The 21876-nt window shown below is 41.7% G+C and overlaps 1 protein-coding gene across 1 annotated transcript in view; it reads left to right on the top strand.

Annotated features, from left to right (window-relative positions):
• Nucleotides 1–21876, top strand: part of LOC114882889 — a 148586-nt gene that overhangs the window by 103243 nt on the left and 23467 nt on the right. The window contains exons 4-5 of the mRNA XM_046284954.1: nucleotides 7607–7704; nucleotides 19591–21632. Of these exons, the coding sequence (XP_046140910.1) occupies nucleotides 7607–7704; nucleotides 19591–21632 (2140 nt within the window). The remainder of the gene's footprint in view (nucleotides 1–7606; nucleotides 7705–19590; nucleotides 21633–21876) is intronic.

Raw genomic sequence — 21876 nt, 5'->3', positions numbered from 1 at the left:
AAGTTCGCCCGAGTTTCCGGTTTCTATTGTGCCCTGAGACCGGCGTAAAGTATCGCTAGAGAATTTGCAGAAACGTAGTTTGCCGTTAACGTTAGAACAAATTGACTCGAGGAATTTGATCGTCATTTCCTTTTGTGCTTCTTATATTTTGTATATTTTAATTTTTCGATGAATCTTGGAAATTATAAAGGTAATTGTAATGATACTAAAAATTTGATATTAATTTTTATGTCGCGAAATTTTTGCATTACACCCACCGCAAGAACAGCGTGCATAATTATTTAAATTGCGTGCTTGAGACTGCGCAAAATTGTCAGAAGGGAGGCAGGGATTCTTCGCGACAATGCCTGTACCAGCACGTTCTTGCGGTGGTATACGCCTTACATTATTTAGAAGGAGCCGAGGAGGAGGATGCCAGGTACCGGCGCATGCTAATCACTCGACCCAGATTGAATAATGAATTAGTATTCTTTTCCTTCTTCCTTGCCACCCTCCAGATTCAGTCGGTGGTCCTCAACGGAGCCGCCGCTACGTGACAGGTTTTTTATTATCTGCCAGAAAGAGTCTTTCTTCTTGGTCCGTGGAGGCTGCCGAAGCTCGTTAGCCGGGTATACACGCGACATACCTAATTTCCTATTAGCGCGCTGATATTCAAATTGGAAACAGCTTAAGAATCGGGAAATCTTTTTCGAATTAAAGGTCTTTGAACTCGATGATTAATTGGCCCCGTCTTTGATGGATATCTCTTCTTCGCGATAGAATTATTAGAATTTATTTTATTTAGAATACAATTTTAGAGTGATATTTCCTACTCGTTGTTTCTTTCGTGTATCTGTTATCATTTTAAGAGATGTAAAAGTTTAATTTGCTTTTTTAAACAAAACTATTTTTTTGAAGATTATTTGTGATAACTTTTGACTTTCAAAAATTGTTCGTTCAATATGATAAATCTGATAAATTAATCTAAAAATATTCTGTCGTAATTACTATATTCGTATGAAAATATATCATTCACGGATACGCGATAACTATTAAAATGAGTCCATCGGATGGAAGAGAAGAACGTTAGCATAATATCTTTGAATACGCATCGTGTGCACGCCTGTGTCTACGTGTACACAAACGTACACCTCCTCGGTACTTTGTGTGCAAATTACCCCCAAGATGAGGACGAAGAAGAGAGCCTCGGTTCGGGCTTCAAGAATGAAACAAGCCCCTGACGTAACCTCCTTGTACGAGAGTCGAATGAAAATTTAAAGCGAAAGAGTTCTCGTCGCAACCATACCTCACAAAGCCTGATTAAGCCCTTTTTCGATGTTAATATTGATAACAAGTTCATAAAACCCGGTGAAGATTGTTAAGGACACGGAGAATAAGGAATACCAAATGAACCGTCTTTGAATGGGTTAGTAATAAGTTAGTAATACTTTTTTATTAAAATAATGAATGAAAATGAAGTATAAGTATTATATAAAAAAACAAATTTCAAGAAACTGTTAATTATTAATGAATATTCAGACCTATGGTGATGGTGTATTTTAGTAATTGTGAATTTTATATTATTTTCATTTTTATCTACGCCCTTCCACTTAACATTCTCATCCAACATCACTTTTATAGCGACAACACAATTTGCCTCTTGTTTACCAGAGCAATCGTCTAAAGATGGCTAATCCCTGGCGACGCTTGAAATATGAAAACCGTTCTAGAGTAAAACGTAAGAAGGGTTAAAAGAAAGTGCGAACGAAGGTTTAGCGGGGATGGTCTTGAAGGATCTCTAGGGGAGTCAGATAGGAGATTATGGCGCAACCTTCCAGGAGGCCTTGAATTAAGTTGACGCTGGCTGTCTTCCTCTTTGTCCTTCCACGCGCTACGGCAATTTTAACACCGATTCCAGCGGGTTACAGAGAAAGGATTCTTATTATTGTTCTTAAGGGATTAGGGCCTCTAGTTTTGCGGCAAACTGTACTCTCCGTCCTATAATAACAGACACCCACCCTTGCCAGGGATGCCAGACTTGTGTTCAAGGCCTCCTCTCGTCGCGTTTAGCTGTATTCGTTGGTGTACGCGATCTCAAATACTCCGAGTATGCTCACGATCAGAATTTAACCGAATTCCACGACGGGCTGCCGATCATCGTTCAGACAGTGACATAGGTGCTGCGGTAATTCTTATCAGGTAGGAGTAGGAGGTTAATAGAAATTTCGCAGTTTTGGAGGTTTGGTTTATTGCTGCTTTAAAATTTGCAATTTACAATGAATTTATCTCTCTTTTTTTTCTTTAATAAAATAGACACTTGCTAGACTAGCTGATTAATTGTTTTAGACTTTTAGCAGACTCCTTGTAACTTGCAAATTTGTATTTATATCTTTGCCATTTTGTAACATTTTTTACTTGATAAAATTTTGAATATCTCCTTTAAAATAATTAAGAAATATTTTTCATTCTTTAAGGTATTATTACGGTACACCTTTATCTTGAACCATCTTCAAGAAACACGACACGTTCACGAATGTGTGCTTCATTTCTCGCCAGCAAGTCTCCCTAATGAGGGTGCAGGGCTGAAACGCGGTTAGAAACGTTCTGTCCCTATTTCTCTAGACTCGCGTTGCCGTTTCCTTGGAAAACAAGACATTTATAAACACCAACCGCGAGATTAGATTTGTTAAGATAATGGGCTGCCCGGTTTAGCGGCGCGTCTCTACTACCTTCACGATTATCAGCCTGAAGAGGCTGCAACCACCGTCTGCTTAATCCTAAATATGACCTTGGTAGGCAGTTAGGCTGTTCGTGTATCCTTATGCGAGGACTACGCATCCTCGAGATCCTTCTTTATGAATTCGTTGGGGTAACGTGGCTCGTTATCGTTACTGTTCCTTTCGAATCTCGTAAATCTTCATCTCGTAGGTTCATGACAAATCTGCAGAAATGTGCCACTCAGTGGCTACAATTATGCCACTCAATTTCAAAAACATGTATGTGAGATAAAAAAATTAAGAAAGCGTTTTGTAGATAAAACATACAAATTTTGTTTTTGATAATTCCTAAATCTTCCGAGGACTTCTTTATAATTAAAAGTTAATTAATTATTAAGTTAGGTAAAAAATAATTCATCTTTTTATTTTGAGTTGCATATTTATTGCAGTTTATACATTTTACACTGTACCCATTTAAGGGTTGCAGTCTAAAGATTTGATAATAGATAGAAACATTATGTCTTTCAAACGAGGAAACAATAATCCACGAACGATTAGGATTTATCTTTACGAGGACATTGCCAGCCATATTCAGTGACGCGTTATTTTGGCATCGGTGAAAAAAACATAATAAAATTTAACGGTCCGTCAGGCAGTGGCATCTCCCGTCCCTGGAAGGCCAATAAATATCGGGAACAGAGCGGCTACAAATCTCAAGATAAACACGAGCTCGTATTTTTCTACACCCCTTGGCTTTCTCGTTCTCGCTCTTCTTCGCCGCGATGGCAGCAGGAAAAAGGGCTGGCCCTTTTTACATTCCTCGTATGAATTATTAGGTGACCGGACCTAAGGGGTGGACACCGCGGTATTTAATTTTCACTCCCCATTAAAACAGCGAGAATTTTTCCCTAATCGTATCCCTGACGATGAAAGTGCGGTTTGCAGTTTGTCACTGACCCTTCGTTTTGTTGTCGATATATTATTCGAGCCGCATTACCCGCTTCTTTAGTTTCAATCCGAAAATCACTTCCATTCATGATTAGATAATTTACTATGATTTAGCTTCAATTATTTTCTGCCTGATTATAATCCATTCATTTTCAGTTCTTCAAACGTTTCGGTCGAGGAGTACTATATGTATATATGTTGCTATTGCTGCTATAATAATTAAAGTGTCAATGAATTTCTTCTAAAGCAAGTATATTATTTTTCTTTCTAAGTAATTAAGATTATACTTAACAATTATTTTATCATCTCAAATATTTTATTTCGCCGCAGAAGAACAAGTTACATAGAATTTTTACAAGCCCACCTAAATAAAAGTATAAGAAATATCATTTTTCGTCGATCATTTAGTGAGAACGTTTCTCCAGATATAATTTATCGTAATTAACTGTGGTAGGGAATTTTCTGTACGACAGCGCAGGTAGATTGGTGTAGGTGATGCCAATTAAGGGAGACGACGGCGGTGAGCATTGAACTAGAACTAAGGGCTGGCGGATGCCGATGATGTATGTGGTGGAAAATACTGGAGGCAATCTGTCACGCCATCGACGTCTCGTAGGCGCCATCTCTTCTCTTTCCTCTTGCTTCCTTTTCTCTACTTTCCCATACGAAAGGAAAACTCGTCGAATCTATTACAAACGTGGCACGACAAGAAATCGTTCTTTTATTAAGATGTATTATAACAATAATCTGTAAAATTCTAAGTCCATTTCACCGTTGAGACGCCTCCCTTTTCGCTCCTTTAATCACTAATCTTATAAGATGAAAAATTTACTGTTAATATAATATAGAACGCTATTATATAATTCGTTCCTTAATGAAATTTATCAGAATGTTACTTAAGAATTCTTATTTTCAAGTATTGAATTTCAGAAACATAAAATGCTTTATTAGCGATGAAAGGAAAATTAATAATAAGGAAGCTGAGTTTATTAGAATTTATTTTACAAAATTCACGTTAGTTCCTCTTATAAATCATTAGAAGTATAAAAATACCAAGAAACCATTATAAAAATGAAGAAAATATTTCGTTAAACGAAACATCAAAGAAGCGAGCAACGAGAATAAAAACAAAGTGAAAAGCGTACGACAAGCTGCCCCATAAAAATCGTACGATGCAAAGGACAGTCCGGTAGTAAACAGAATCTGCTCTCTTTACCCTCACAAAAGGTAGAAACGCTGTTTAGTCCTATCCTTCTTTGGTATCCGGAAGTCGAGGCGGGTTCCTCTTGCTCCCGTTTCTCTTTCACTTCTTCCCTCTCACACGCGCCCTTTCCGGGTATACGGCTGATTAAACGCGCAACTACGTAACGTAACGCAAATATACTGGCTGCCAGCCACCCCCTACCACCCCCGTGTTTCCATCGTTCTCGTCGACCATCCCTTGAACCGTCGCTGAAGAGAGGATGGACTCGTTTCGCTCTCGATTCCACCTTTCGGCTCTCTTTGAATTCCAACCCCGGTCACTTGACGGAAATATTTATCGAGGGTCTTTGCTGGGGCCATCCCCCTTCGTTGCCCTACTCCTTCGGGCTAGACAGCACGACGACAGGGAGAAGCAGCCGCTCGTAGTTTCGTCCTGTTACCTTTCAACGACGCGCCTCTATCGGTACATGTCCTTCCATTTCCCACCCCTCTACCCCCTTCTCTCCCTGTCGAGTTCTTTGATCCATTTCACGGAGTTTGTTCGGCTCGGATTATTTGCTCTCTTAATTACATTTCGATCCTATCTGGACCTCTTTCTCCCTCCCCATTCGGCGAGGTTTGTTGCTGGAAATTTCAACGTCTGAATGGATGATCGACAGTCCTGACCGACTGGTACGTACCGGGAAAGCACCTGCGACGTATCGTTTTGTGACGAGGGATTACGTGGAATTGAGATTATAATGTAGGTGTGGAACTTTTGATTGAGAATATTCTTGGGGGTAAAGTATGTAGAGAATTGAAAGTTTTCATCAGCAGAATAAAATGATCTTTGTTAAGTTTACTGTGAGTGCCAACCATTATGCATTTTAAAATTAAAAAAAAGAATATGGCCACTATAGTGTTATTTATTAACCAATAAAATAATCAAATTTTGCATATTTTATTCTCAAAGGTAGATGACATTTTTGGACAAACTTGAATTTGTATGGCCTTTAATTAAAGGGGGAAAAAAATGCAATGTAAACCGAAAACTAGTTGGAGTTATGGGGACTCCCTGTGGCTGGAAAGCCGCAGGGGTTGCTCGCCCCCGCGGCCATAGAGGGTGGAACAAAGGAAGTTATCGTCGCGGAATTTTTATAGCGAGGAGAGAAAGAAATGTAAATCAGGTTTTCGTTCGTCTTTGCGTTAAGATGAAGAGAACTCGAGGGAAGGAACTCGAGACTGTCGCCGGCTTACCACGGATCGGAAGTGTTGTCGTATAAAACTGAATTAACTGTGCTTCTGCTTCTCTCACACGCATACCTCTGTCTTATTTATTATAAACATAATCCCGACATTTCCATCCCTCCGGTTCCTCTGTGCGCTATACTTTAATTTATTTATTTCTACATATTAAGTTGAAAATATACTCTCATGTCTTTTGATAACGTGTTAGAAGGGTGTAGTGGGAATTTTCAAAATAATTTGAATTAATCATTATTATTTTGTGATAGTAAAAATTTTAATTATTATAAGATCCTCTATTTTACCTTACGTTCGATCACCATCAACATTGAACGTTTTTATAACGATTTTCGTAAGCACCCCTGAAAGCATCGCGAAAGACAGAGTCGAGCCTGTTATAATCCATCAGAATCCGCAACTTTATACGCTGCTGATAATCGCTTGGAAAGGCTGGAACGGTTACTCGCGGTAGTCGTCGGGATTTATGAAATGGCAATAAAATTTATATGACTCGGTGGCTCGTTAGGGGTGCGGCTCGCTCGTTCAGATTGATGTCGGTGCGAGTCTGGTCCACTTGCCCGGGGCTGCGTTTGTTTCTCTCTACGATTGTCGTAGAACGGTCTGCCGTCATTATTAATCCCTTGGAAATCGCGGGAGAGCTTCAGTCATCGTTCACCGAAGAAAAATATGGCTGTAATATTTCTTTGAACTGCCAGGAGGGGCGGTGAGGGGTTGGTAGCTCAATTTCGACTGAATTTGTCAACTAACACTGATACCATTATATTAGGTATACGAATGAATAATTTACTGATTTTTAACCTTTGCAATATTGACAGATAATAACAGCATTTTGACGTAACATACATTAGCATTTTGTTTAACGAAGGAAACTTTGCAGAATGATAGAACACCCCAAACATAGTAATTTTGCAAAATTATAGAGTATTATTTTCTAAGAAAAGAAAAAATTTGGTGTCCTAAGTATTCTTGATATTTAGTTAATTATTTGAATTATATTAAATGCGAAACCACCCCTTAAACAGGTTAATAATGAGATATACTAGTGTTGTATACGTACACTTGAGATAATAATGTGATGAAATTTCTATTGCATTTCAATTGATAATTTATCGTGATGTGAACTCTACCCTTGGATATAAATTCCGGGATTCTGTTCCCCGAAACGGGGTCTAAGTAGAAGAATTATTTCCTTCGCGTTTCGTTTCGAGTAGTGGGGCAAAAGATAAAAGAAAAAGGGGTGGTTTCGATGAGTCACTTATACAGTAAATCACGCGTATGCTCTGTCGAGCATGATGCCTCGAGGACATATCTACTCTACCTGTTGCTCAATTCCCCATCGACGACAGCAAGGATCGTGCAAAGAATTTAAAAGGTGCACGGAGAAACGTTTCCTCTCTATTTTTTCAATTTCACTGTGTGCGGAATCCGTTAAAGTGGATGGCGTTGAGGCTCGTTGTCAGTGGTGAAAATGAAATAAATCTGTCCTTACTAACTTAGCATTTCTACTGTTGCAGGTGGACGATCGTGTGAGATCACCAGGAACATCACGATGTCTAACCACCACCATGTCGCTTTCCATTTCACCTTCGAGCCCTGAGGAACCTGTCACGCTGTAAGTGCATCCTTATTTAAACTTTATTTATAGTTTTATGCAAATTTTGAATGCATTTGAATTTTCGGCAATTAAATGATAGAAAACTGTAATTAAACAAGGTTAAAATAGAAACAACTTTTCTTACTTAAATGCTTCATAAGATATCAATATACTGGGCTCATCGGTTTAAAAAATAATGAAAAGATATTATTTCTAATTCAAAAATTAATTTTCTTTCGTTATTCTTCTACAATAGTATTATTAACAAGTCTATTATTAATTTAAAAAAAAAGAAACAAGCGTTAGAAAGGAATAAGTACTATAAAGCATCGTTTTCCTAAGGTTAACCCTTTCGCTATTAAGGGCTGTTATAGTCATTCGTTTATATTTTAAAATAATAAGCAAGAAAATTAAATTTAAAATAAAATAAAATATTACGAAGAAAATTAATTTATCTAATTTAATAAAGAAGGGTGTGGAAATATACACCCACAGCGAAAGGGTTAAAGAATCATCTTCACGCACCACCATTCTCAAATCGCAACGCATGAAAATTCACACGATACAAGAGGATTATTCTACGGCTGGTAGATCTCAGTTCCCTTTCTATAACCGCCGAAAAAGCCACTCAGACAAATTAGTCCTCGCCGTTTTAGGCGTACGAAAGAACGATTCTACGTAGTTGTAGACCGCCGGTATCCGGGTCCTGTACGTTCTTACTTGTAACCAGTGTCGCGGGCCACCGCTCGGCGTGGTATCGGTGTCGCGGGACGCCAAGGGGGTGATATTTATGCCAGTTTTTTATTGCGCTTTAGCCGGAGAGCAGAATGGAAACAATATGTCACCGGTGGTAAGGGGGTGAAACGGGTGCACGAAGTTCTTGTAGGTGGCCCGGTCTGCTGGCACCTAACGTTAATACTAACGCCTCCGCCGTGACTGCGCCCTACGCTCGACGTCATGATTTTAAATGAACAACCCCTGTCTCACCCTCTCGTGCGCCACGAGGGAACGGGAGGAACCATCGTGCTCTCAGAGTTACTTCGAATGTTACTCGCAATTCTAATTCATTTTCGAACAGTCAATGATGAGTTGAAGAATTTAGTTTCAATTTAGTCTTTGAAAAAGAACGTAGAACATTAATTGATCGAATTTGCTAAATCAATGCCATTTGTAATTTTCATTTATTTTTAAGGAGTCGATGGTAAATTATGAATATAGTATTTTTAAATTTAGAATATTTTTAGAATATATATTTAGAATTATGGATTTTAATATTAATGAATCAATATCAATTTCCTTTGGTCTTGAAATTTTGATTTGATAGAAATATGATTTCAAGTGGTTTGAAATAATTTCATACACCATTGGTACACAAAATTCGAATCCCCAAAGGCGAACGATTTCTGGCTGTTATGCCTACGAAAGTATATCCTAAAAAAAGAAAGAAAGAAAGAGGGGTCTCAAGAGTCATCGGATAAGTGCATATCGATTTCTCCCGATTGGCGAGGGTTGGACGGTGGTAAGATCGAGGCGAATGGGAAAAAAGAAGGCGGTAAAAAGAGCAAAGGCTATAAGTAACGGACCGTCTGGTGGAAAGCGCTCGAGGGCGAACAGTGATTTAGAGAAATTAAAACTTTAATTCATGTTCGAGTTCGCGGGGGGTATGTCCTCCCTCTCGCTTTCACCCTCTGCCACCACTTCAGTCTGTGGCGTTCTCCCTGTTGATCGAACAGAATTCCACGCATAAATTGCCGCGTGCTACGATCACGTTGCTGTTCATTTCAATCTGATTAGTGTTTCTTTTTTTATTTTCAATAATCTACAATTTCCAAAAAGCGTATTTTAATTTTACAAAAGTTATCCTGAATTAGTTTAGAAATTTATCTTTTATCATTTTGACTTGCAATAAGTTTTCCTATTCAGAATTTTTCTCGTTTTATTATTTCAAAAAGTGAACAATTCTTTCTGTTAACCGAATTTTCATTCTGCTTAAAATCAGACAGTCAGCAGATTCAATAAATAGGAGTAGGGCAGTGGCAGAGGGTAAGAAGGCAACAAATATTCCAGATCCGATCAACCGTGCCCACATAGTGGACACAATTATTGTTCTCCTGATTTAAGAGCGGCATGCATTTTAAAGAACGACCATGCCGGATGGCTTTACATGGCCACTATTTGCGCTGGGGATGAATAAAAATTCAGTACCTTCCAATAAAGTAGCGCTCTATCCATTCAAAGCACCAACGTGCTGCTGGACAGACGTTCTTGCTTATAAAGACCCCTTCGAACGACAGAATTCTTTTTTATTCTGAAATTTGTATGAATCACTTGAAATGGTAACATGCAACAACATGAAGTTATATGCCTTTTTGTTACAATAATTATAAGGATAAAAAATGATATGAACAATTTTGTATTAATTTAATTTTTAACGAAGGCTTCAATATGTCAAATACCAATAATTGAAAAAAATTACAAGAGAATTCTAAGTACTATTAATATTATATTATATGAATTCCAGTATCAAAGGTAATTAAAACCATCATAATTTGAAAATAATTACAATTACAAAATTTTCAATTTGATGAGTTTATAAGTGTTCATTGCACATTTTTCAAAATTTTGTAAATAAAAAAAGCAATGAAACGTGGTGTAGAAATAAGGAAACAAATACGAATAGACGCTGTAAATCTGAATTTCGTAAGGATGCCCTCGGAACTTTTACGAGCCACCATATGGGATACGGAATATGAGAAAAGGACTCGCCCTTTATTTTCCTCCCTTCTTTCGTTGCCCGTTGCCCTTTCTATTGCACTCTCTTCTTTCATCTCCGCTCTCTGTCCATGCTTTCCTTCCCGTATTCGGGAGGACCTTCGTCTCCAATAAATTCCCATCACCGTGCTCAGGTACGCCTTCGCCGAGTAAATCATACCATAAGTGAAACCGAATTGAATTCAATGAGTAAATATGACGGTCGAATAATGAATAAGAAAACCCAGGAACATTCTCCTGAAAAGAGATTCATATTTTATTGAAATTCAATTAATACGCTTACGTTAATTAATTGTTCGTGTTATGGAATAACTGAGGTCACAATTAATTACAAATTTGTAATTGTAAATATTATTGATGATTTAATTCTTCGATATAACGCAAATTGAGTATCACAGACGCATTACTATTAAATTCAAATGTATACCGTTATTCATATAATCCATTTTATTATTCATAATGGGTTAAAAAACCAATTCCCGTGCCAAGGCATGTCGGATCAAGAGGACCGGAACTTCGTGTCGCTAATTCAAAAGCAATTCTCCGTCTTGGCTACCCTCATCCCTCTCTGGGCCATCTTTTACGGCACATCATCGAGCAGCAATACATGTAAATCGTCTAGCGTACAATACCCAATTCACATTTCTCTATGTGTATGTGTGTGTATAGTCAAGAAGCGGCGGCTGTTGGCTGGAAATGCATAAATACATGAACCACGGCGAAACTACGAGCGAAAGAGGGACGGGGACAAGCTTGGCCCGCATATGCCTCGAGCGGCTTGTACCTCCTAGAGGCGTAATAACGCGTGGATAGCGATTCTCTTCTCCGCGAAAATGCGGCCTTTTGGAATGTCGTGGTTTCCTCCTCGCGAAAAAATACTATGATTTCTGGGCTGAGCTTTAAAAGAATCCGCGGATGAGAAATGATAAGAAATTATATTCGTTTTGGATTTGAAAGAAATTCATGGCACGCTGAGAAAAAGGGAAATAATATCTAGTCAAGAATAAATGCTTCCATAGATCGGTATCTTTGAGGAAGAAAATAATTGAGGGGAAGGAATATTTCGGCCCGGTCATAGACGGCACTTTGGCCGCAACAATTTTCATCTGGACGTAATTAACCTTACAAGTATGCGAAGCATCTCAAGAAACACGCTGACCACATTAATCTTGTCGGTCAGTGCATACTTTAGCCAACATCGATGGCCACGTCTCACTATCATACGTAAACAACCCAAAACTAATAGCAACCCTGTGGTGTTTAAGAAATTTTTTCATTGCAGAGAAATAATAAAATAACGATATTGAACTTACAATTTTGAATGATGTAAAATTTTACGCGACGGACATTAATGATCGCTGTAATTACTATGGCGTTGATTATCAACGTGTTAACTGTAAGCCGGCTAGCGATGATTCGCGTGCATTTAAGGGACGAGATTCGCATTCCAACATTACTGTCACGCGAGTAATTACACGATGGTGGGAAAGGAGGGACGAAGAGACGGGGAACAGACGGTAACACGCGGAGAAGAGGAAAATAGAGGACGAGAAGGGTTGCTGTTACCGAGTTGGTGCTATGTATTGCTGGCTAAGCGTCTCCGAGTCGGCGTTGCGCGATTTGCAGCCAACAGGAGAAACCAGAGCTAATAAAAGCCCACAATTACCTCCGGTTCGAGCCATTTGTCTTGACGGGCGTCTCATGCCCGATATAATTCACCCTGGCAACAACACATTGTTGCCTAATGAGGTGTAAAACATTCCGAGATATCTGGCCTGTCTGACTGCGGCCCGATCCCTGTTTCCGGGAGGTTGATCCACGATACGATCACCGTTTCTCCATCCATAATATTCTTATATTAGCCGGGCTAGCTTTCACCCTTAGAATTGGATGAACCTTTGGACATCCTCTTTTCGTTATTCTCGTTTCACTGACTCGATTGGGATGATTTTGCTTAGGAAGAAATAGGATTTCATTAGAACCGTTCCTCTTGGAACGATGATTTTGGGCAATTGGATGGAACATTGGATGATGTCCTGCAAAATATGATGATTAATTTTGAGATATATGTTACACGTACTAGTTACGGGTTCATAATGTATGTGGTAAGAATGGGTTTGTTTTTAGTTGTATTAGAGGCGTGTAAAAGTTTTAATTTTCTTTGCAAATTTTTATTTCAATCCATATCATGTATAAATTGCAATTTAATGATCAAAGTATTTGCTTCATAAAGTCTGACATAACAATACTTTAAATTAACACCTATTCTATATCAAAAAATTATGTTACTGTTCTAAAATTATTTGTAATTAATTAACTTGTAATGAACTTGTATCTATTTCTTAAAAATTGTTTAAAATCTTCAATATCACGTTCAGAATTTTCAAAAGGCCAATCTCGGATAGAATCAAATCGATGGCGATGCGGGTAACGTTTGTTGCTCCACATGAACGATGCCCATTTTTTCTCTGTACACATAGTACGTGCTTCGTCGATTCGATTTAGCCGAGGGATGTGCTACGTGCCCTTTTCACTCACTCTCGAATGCCCCCACGCGTCCCTTTTGTCTTTATTTCTTCTACGTAGCAGTGATTTGCTGCGATAAAGCCGCATCGACAGGCGACGCACGTGTATCGCGTGTCGAAGGACATGCTCGGGGCCCTTACGGGAACGTTGCAGAAGAAAGGGCGAAGAAGAAGGTTATGATATATTTGTAATCATGTTACCCGATACGTGCCCTTCCGTTACAACTGCTCCCTGTAACAAACTGCCGTGGACCTTTTTTCACTTTATGGCCGTGTGCACGCACGTATAACACTTCGCGGCACGGAATGAGAGAGTTGGAGAGTGTGTCCTGTGTATTTATGGGTGGAAAAGAGAGCCGTCGTAAATGAGATTTGTTAGAAGAAACTCTGGTACCACTTGTATCGTTTGCTTCGCATTTAATTTTTCAAGTTAAATATAATAATTTCAATCTCGTAATCGTTTATTGAAAATTTTCAAAATTAAGCGTAAAGGTGAGAGAAAAAAAGAGTTTTAGTTACAGGATTTTTCGAAATGACCGATTCATTTATTCATGAGCTATTCGGTAGCTGGGAAAACTTTTGTGACATCGGAAACAGTGGCGAGGCGTCGCGTCGTTCAAATTCATCGACACACACGGCTACACATAATTCCGTCTGAGGAAACTCGACAGAAGGGGCTTTCGAGTTTTAAGGGCCGTCATCAGTGCAAGCCCATGAGGCTCGAGAAATTGCATCGTAATCCAAGAACACCGCGAAGCGGACTGGTTTTCGGAGAGGCAATTCCAGCTACCCGTAACAATCTGGCGGAGGCATATTATTATGGCCGTACCTCGGACAGTTTATTCCAGGTTCGTTTCAGGATTTACTGCGCTTAACGTTGCACTGGAAGAATTCTTGGCTGACGTTAGTTTTCACCCTATTTTCCTCGCAGGTGTTGCTTATTTCATTTTTGGTAGCACAATAGAATTGTCAATGATTAGTTATTACGTATCTTCGTGAAACACATTCTGCAACATACCTACCCTTGTTTCAAAAATTGAATAGTGGAATTATTTGGGGGAAATTTTTAGGAAATTTGATGACGTCGATCGGAAGAAGGAGTGAAATTTTATACATTTTTCAGGCAGGAATAGAATATATATGATTTTGCTATGAACATAAGAAGGATACACGTGCTGGTACTTGTCACTATGACATTATCGATCCAATGGGTCGGTCCGTCGTCGGTTGGTCCGAGTACAGTCCCTTCTTACTACCCCCTTTCCCTCTTTTCCCCTCCCTGTACAAAACCGACTTTGTAACCCCCTCCGCACAACCCTTTAGGGTCGCTTTCCTCACAGATATCAGTATGAAACTTTCAGAAATGTCCTCTCTGATTTCCGTTCTCTGCAATAGTGGAAATAGTGAAATACCCGAGAATCGTGTTTCTACGAAATTTGACCTGTTTTTCCAGTTATCTATAAATTATTCTCTAGTAGTATTCAATTACCTAAGTGCTTGTTCATTTGAAACAATAATTGAACGCGTCGACTTCTACAGTGAAAATAATCATATCTATCATAGAACATTTCAGTCTGAATTATTATTGATAATTACTTTTCAACTTTATCTTATTTTATCAAAATTAAATTTATAACATTGATCATAGGTGATCTCGGTGAGAATTGAAAAATATTCAAATTTGTACCCCTGAACTTGATAATAATTCATGATCCTATAGTAAAGCAATAAAGAAATAGGAATGAATTGACGAAAGAAAGTAGCGACTGGTCCGAGTTGCTGAGGACGTCGTCGGCGTCGGCGTCGGATTCGGTGTCGACGTAACTGCGAAAATTTGCGCTCGCCTACCCCAGCCTTACTATAAATCAGTTGAAATTTGTTATGCGCGGCACGCAGATGGTTTTGTTATATGAAAATATGTGCCGCGTAGGGATGGTATAAGTATCCCTCGGTAAAACACATCCCTTATACCCCACACCAGCGTCCAACTCGTCTCGCCCCGCTCCTTACCCCAGACAGGCCCGAGGCGTCATGCTGTTCTGCGCTCTCTTTAATTACGCCCCGAAACCGGGACGCGTGACGTATTGCCGTATGCTGAAAGGGACAAAAAAGGCAACCTCTACCTTGAACCGGCCGCGTTGAACCGTGCTGGAAACGTTAATCGAAGCAGAAATCACGGCTGCACCTTGCGTTAGAAGAAAATGACGTTTGAAGGGGTTGCGTGGAGGGTAGGTTTTTTGGAGCTAGTTATGAGTTTGCATTTCACAGAAAAAAGGTATTCGCTTTGAAACTAACTAAAAACAAAGTTCTTCAGGTTCTAATTCTTTGACTCAGAATTTAGATTCTTCAAAATATTCTAGGTATCATTTTCATGTCACGAGAAATTAAGAAGTTGACCAGCAAATCTGAAATTTTAATAATATAAAACTAAAGTCCTTAAATACAGGAATACTTTTCCCCAACAATCTCATAAATCTTGATCAACGAACTAACATCCTCTTCTGTATCAAAGAGGCTTCAGGGTACAATCCCGATTGCTCCGTTCCGTTCTCAAATTACCCTCGCTACGGAAGAGTTGAACAGGAGCTACGGGGGTCAGTTTACAAGGGGTAACGTCGAGACCGGTGTATCCGGTGCTACGAACACTTAAAAGTTGAAAAATAAGAAAGTATATTTCTCACTTAGAGCCAACTGGAAACTCGATGGAACGGTAGGACGATGTAAAGCGCTTTTTGCACACGAGAAACAGGGTCCGGCAACGATGGAGGAGCCACTTAAAGCGTTGGCCCTGGCAGCGTTAAATATTTGATCAGAATTCGATTGCTTTAAGACGTCAGACTACGGGCGAGGGTGCGGCCGGCGAGCGAGCCATAGTAAAAGAAAGGGAAAAAGAGCGAAACGGTTGACGTAAGGGAGGATACTTAGCAAAGGGACGAGGTTATTCCCCGGAGCCGAACGTTCGAACGATGTCCAACCGGCCAGCTGTCCAAGTCACAGCGTTCTTTCTCTGCTTTGTACTAATGCCAGGACACGAGTACGCTTTAAAATCCACCCCTCGCTCCTTGCCAAGGAACCGGTGGACAGAAAACAACGATAGCATCGCTGGATCCCTTTGGAAATAAAGCCAATTCGTTAGGTTTCTCGAACAGGAATCACCTTGAGAAGAATACCATCGTCGATGGTCGGACAATGGTGCACTGGTCCTGCTTTGTTGAAGAAGGGTTTTCGACGTTCTTCGCGTGCCTTAGAGTCTCTGAATTCGTAATTAATATTTTAGAATCTACCGAAGAATCGATGGGTAATTAAATTAATAAATCAACATAGGGTGCAATTATGCAAAATTAAAAATTACACTAATGTATAGATGTACGATGTACAACCATAATTTCGCAAGAGAAGATTTATAAATGAAGGTGTTTCTATTATTCGGCGTGTTTTCATTGAACGTTTAAGAATGCCGGGGGTAAATAGAAGAGTCTGAGTCGCAAAACTTACGCGAATCCACGTGGTGCCAAGTGGGGTGCATTAGCCAAGTTCCCCATTATCCACGCGTGAGAGACCCCTAAATTATCCGGCATTCGCCTAGCGCCGACCTCTTCCACCCTTGAACGTCGGCGAGAAAAAGATGTACGAGTTCCTTACGCGAGAACACCCTCGGCGGCTGCTCGGAGGTGCGACCAAAATAATTCTGATTCTTTAGTGCTGCCTGGTATTTTATCCCAAATGTAAAAATTATTGCTATTAATGTCAATATCGGTCCAGTGCGATCGTTTTGTCAGAAATCTGAAAACAGACTTAACCTCCGATAGGACCGCTAAGAGTACCGTGATCCGACGGTGGTTTATCTAATTGGAATTGTCGAGGGCTCGAAGAAGGACCAAGAACAACCGGAATCAACGAGGAAAGATGATAACAGAGAGAGAGAAGGTGGAAAGAGAAAGTGTATATGAACGATAGAGAGAGATAGTACCTAAAGAAGCATCGGTAAGACGGGGGTGTGTAAGTTTGGGCTATCTCTGAGAGCACAGTTCCAAGGAGGCTCCTTTAGACTCTAGTGACGTGACGTCGCCTAATCCCTTCAGTGGAGGCACCATCGTCCGCTCTACAGCTTCGTGTTTCTGGGTAACCACCGCCTTCGCTACGAACGGTACTTACTAATTAATTGACGAATACGGATTTTGAGGTGTCGAGAATCTTTATGTCTATGGTTAGAAAAGGAACTATTATCTTTCGGTACAGGATGAATATAGTCTTTGATACAAATTAATAGGAGATTCATTTTTAATTTGAAAGGTACTCTGCAACGGTACAGGAATAGTTTTCTCAAGTATAATGGTAACACTGAGACAATGGGTACAAATGTTTAAATCTTATAAAAGCATATTGCTGTTCGTCAGAGTGAAGTCACCTTTTTCTTTTAATTAGAATTGTTTCTGAAAAATGGAACTAGTTGTAGCGCAGAGACTTTAACAGCGGACGTGACATTTTCCTTGGACACGAAAACGAAACCAATCTTTACGCGATACGCAGGGATGTAGGTACTCGTCCAGGAGAAGGGCTGCTTTCTAATTATTCCCCACAGGCCATAAGGGATGACACGTAATTGGAGGGTGGACGAGGAAGCATTGATCCCTAACTGGAAGGGATTCAGTCTCTTCCTTGCTCCGCATCGGGCAGCTTTCTCTCTTTCTCTCATCCGTTAGCTGGAGAACTCTCGAGTACCGAGTGCTGGACCAGTGAGCATGGTCCGGCAAAGAAAAGTGATAATGTCTTAAGCCGTCGGTGCGATTTAACTTCCGATTTCAGTCGAAGAGGGCACATTCTCTTCCAGCTATCCCTTTCTAAGGGTTCGTTGCTCTAAACTCTGAACTGCCGTGGTCTGAGGAGGGGTTTAGGATTTAAGGAAAGCCCTCTCACTCCCGAGATCCTTGGAAGCTCTGCTAAGCGCTGACGCTGATCCTGCTCTTCTTCTTCTTCCTATACCACCTCTTGGAACCTGGGTTTATCTAATTCGACTTGTAGCTTCCTGCTATCGCTGTAAACCGTACGAGCAGACCAAGGAACGGCTGTCTGCCGATTGAAAATACGTTTTAGCGCGATCGTTTGCGATAAAGGATATTTATCTAGCTAAATCCGGCAAAGAACGTGCATTCTACCTTTTGTTAGAACAAAAATATTATGTTCCAAGCAAATTAACATGTAAAACACTGATTATCTCAATCATTATCGCGTAAGCACTAATAACGATATATTCTTATCAGTCCAGGAATTTAAAAAAAAACTTTGTTCGAGCAAACTCGCGGATGGTGCTTTTGGAATTTAGACAATAATCAGCGAGAGATCAGACTAGGTACATGCGAAACTCGTTCAGTTCGATGTAATCACGAGGCCGACGGAAATGTAACGCGTTACAGCCCAGGAATGAATAAAAAGAGAGGACGATCGCGAAGCGTCAGCGCGTTTTCTCGTGTTGGTCCTAATTGAATTTGACGATGCTCGTTACGCGAGTCACTTCTGGAGGCAGAATGCAAAAAGAAAAAAGAAAGGAGGAAAAAGTCGGAGGTCTCTGGCCGGGGACCAGGGTAGCCGGGACTCTTAAGGCAGCAAAGAGAAGCAGGTAACAGAGAGGTACACGTAGGTAGAGGATGGAAAGGGGGTAGTGGAAGTTAAGATGTGGGTGAATGTAAGGGACGGTGCACGTAGCCCAACACACTGAACCACCTTGGTGTGCATCCAGGGGCCGAGTCCCCCCCTCCCCCTCCCCCCTTCTTTCCGTTATCGCAGGGGGTGGTGAGGTGAGTAAGGGGATGTGCTGAGAGGCCGGGAATCGCGTTCCAGCTAAGCTGAAAGGGGTGGACAGTGCGCAGAACCCGCCCCCACTTTTCGCGGCGAAGCAGAAGCTGCCGGTTGCTCGCGCAAGCTTTCATCCCCTCCCGTGTATTCTGGAAGATCGCCACCCCCGAACGAGCTTAAACATATCACAGTAGCTCGCGAGCACCCTGCGTGGAAGGGCTATCCGCGCACTTTGTGCCACGCAAAGGTACCTCTATACACGTATCGCAGGCTCGGCTCGAGCACGCGTGACTGGTGCGTGTACACGCGCGCGCGCGCGTGCGTGTCACATCGAGTGCGTGCACGATCGTGTAGAGACAATAGTACCGTGCCGGCGATACTGAGAATCTAGGATAAAAATTACCTACGACGCAGTGTGTTCGATCGAAGGAAACGATCGGCTAGCATTTGTTCATCTGGAGAACGGAGAAGTCCCGTGTGGATGGAACGGGTCACAGGATTCGGGGCGATGCCCTCGACAGGCCTGCACCGGTTTCAGGTGAAATTTCTTGACAGACGAGAATTTCTGTAGGCTTTGAATCGAACGGTTCACGAGAAAACGAACGATAGATCTCGTCGAGAGGATGAGACGTGCGGTCTGAATAGTTTGGAACTGACAGAGCTTCTGATCCCCAGCTTCTCGGAGTATTGGTTCGGTTAGATTCTGAGCGGCCTCGAGCTAAAAAGCTTGCACTCATTGATCAAACTCCACCGTGCATCCATGCATCCGACGAGAGAGCAGATTTCCTGATCCTCTGGAATTTTTGTGTTCCAGGGTGGAACTGACCAGCGTGCCAGGTGGCCAGAATGCGATGGCTCATCTCAAAAAACGGAAGCTGGAAGCAGAATCTGTCAGCCCAAATCCTAAGCAACTGCAGCAACTGCAACAACAACAACAACAACAGCAGCAACAGCAGCAGCACTATCAGCAACAGCAACCGTTGATCAACAAGAAGGCTGTACAAACGAGCATTCCTCAAGAAATGGAGACAGCTGATGCTGCTGCTAAGCGAAGGAGGAAAAGCGTACGCGACGATGAGACAAGAAAATCACTCGATGCCAATGACACTAGCAAAACTATACCGTTGCCACAAAAGAAACGAGCATTCGCTGCTGGGAACTCTGGTAGCCCGGCGAGAAAATCCAGCAAGCATTCCGAAGAACCCGAAGACGACGAGACTCTCATTAGAGAAACGGAGGCTGCTTTGAAAAGTTTATCCGGAAGCTGGCCTGGGCCTAGAGGTTGTTTGTATCAACGAGGAAACTCGGACGAAGATAAGTACGAATCGAATTTCGAGAATCTATTCGAAGAGAAAAAAGACAATCCAAAACTGTCACCTTCCTCTGTGTCAACATCTTCAACTACCAGTAACGAGACAGGTTATTCTCTAAAAGACGTGATAACATTCCGTGGACAGCAAGACCGTAGCGGCAAGTCTCAGCAACAATTAAAGCAACACGATGCGATTAAGCAATTACAGCATCAAAGCAGAGTGAAAAAGGATCTGGATACCGTGTTGAGAACAGAAAGCGAGTGTGGCAACATTCAAAGCCAAGTGAACAATGTGAACCCTAATGAACCCGGAAAAATTAGACCGGTGTCTGTGAGATCCCTGTCGAGCAAGGAGCGAAACGACAGAAGCATGGTCGGCACTCACGTGGATCCCCAGGGACGACAAACAGATAAATACTCCAGATACGATCCGCCAGACTTCAATGAACTGGTAGACGATTCGTCGAACGAACTCGAGATCGACATGTCTGATCCAACCGCGGAGAAGGACGACGCTGACAGAGATAAGATGAACGACAGAGATCGTGATCGAACGTGCAGAAACGGACAATCGCCTCAGAATTCAGCGAGGCAGCAACACCATCAACATCAACAAATGTATTCGAATTATCATAGACAGTACAATGAGAACGGTATGAAGGTATCGCCGAACGCGACGACCAGCTCCTCTTCTTCGCCGCCGTCGAATTCTCCGTTCTCGGCCACGTCGGCATTCAGGCCACCTAACACGGACCACGCGAAAGCTACTGGCCGCGGTACACCGTCAGTGGCGGTGGCTTCCACAGCGATTCCACCTATCGGCCCGTACCCTGCCTCGGCCACGTTTGTTGGCTACCCCACCGCTGGTCCTGGGCCAACGATGCCGACCCCGCAACCTGTTACGGGTATATCGACCAGCTCCGAGGACAAGCATTCGTCGACGGTTTCGCTGTTGCAGTTGAAATCGTCGAAAGAGGACGCCCATCACGTGGCCAGACACGAGGTGACACCCAACACTGTGACAAGCAGCAAAAGTCCCAGCGGTGGCCTTCCCGCCGTCACTAGCCCCGACTCCTCGAAACAATATACGATCCTTCAGCCAGCAGGTGTTGGCTCCAGAGCTGCCAGTGCCCTTCAGGACATAGCCAGGGACGGAGTGGTCAGTGTAACTGCTGTCAGCAGTTGTAGCACCAGTAGCTCGACGAATGGGAACAACAACGGTAGCGGTAGCGGTAGCAACAACGGTGCTGCTGCTAATTGCACCAACAACGTGCCCAGTAATAAAAATAGCAACACCAGCAATAGTGGTAACGGTAGCGGTAACAGCAATAATGCTGCCAATGGAAACGGTACCAATGTGACCAGCATCGCTATCACGGCTGTCTCGACCAGCACGACCACGTCCAGCCCCACGACTGGCGGAGACGTGTCATCTGGAACTGGAACGGCTCAGCAAGAGAATGTGATGAAAATACCGGAAAGGCCTGGCACCTTTGATGGGAGTAGGCCAGGAATGTCCATGTCTCCGTCCAGTCTAAGCAGAGGTGAGAATTTCGATGTCTAGTAGCACGACTACTCTGAATACTTTGGGATTGGGAATTTATGATATTTTATTTATACTGATATCTTTGACGTTTCACGCCGAGATTTCAACGACAGCAAATACGAGTCGTTCGTGTTGCTTTCGCACTTTCTTCAGCGTTTCATCGGATGCTAATGCATTCTAGCGCTCGAGAAACTCAGGGAATCATTGATAAGACTAATGCTCGCAACGGTAGGGTTACTTTT

The sequence above is a fragment of the Osmia bicornis genome, chromosome 1, assembly GCF_907164935.1.
Source record: "Osmia bicornis bicornis chromosome 1, iOsmBic2.1, whole genome shotgun sequence".
Lineage (NCBI taxonomy): Eukaryota > Metazoa > Arthropoda > Insecta > Hymenoptera > Megachilidae > Osmia > Osmia bicornis.
This window is presented reverse-complemented; position numbering and strand designations above follow the sequence as displayed.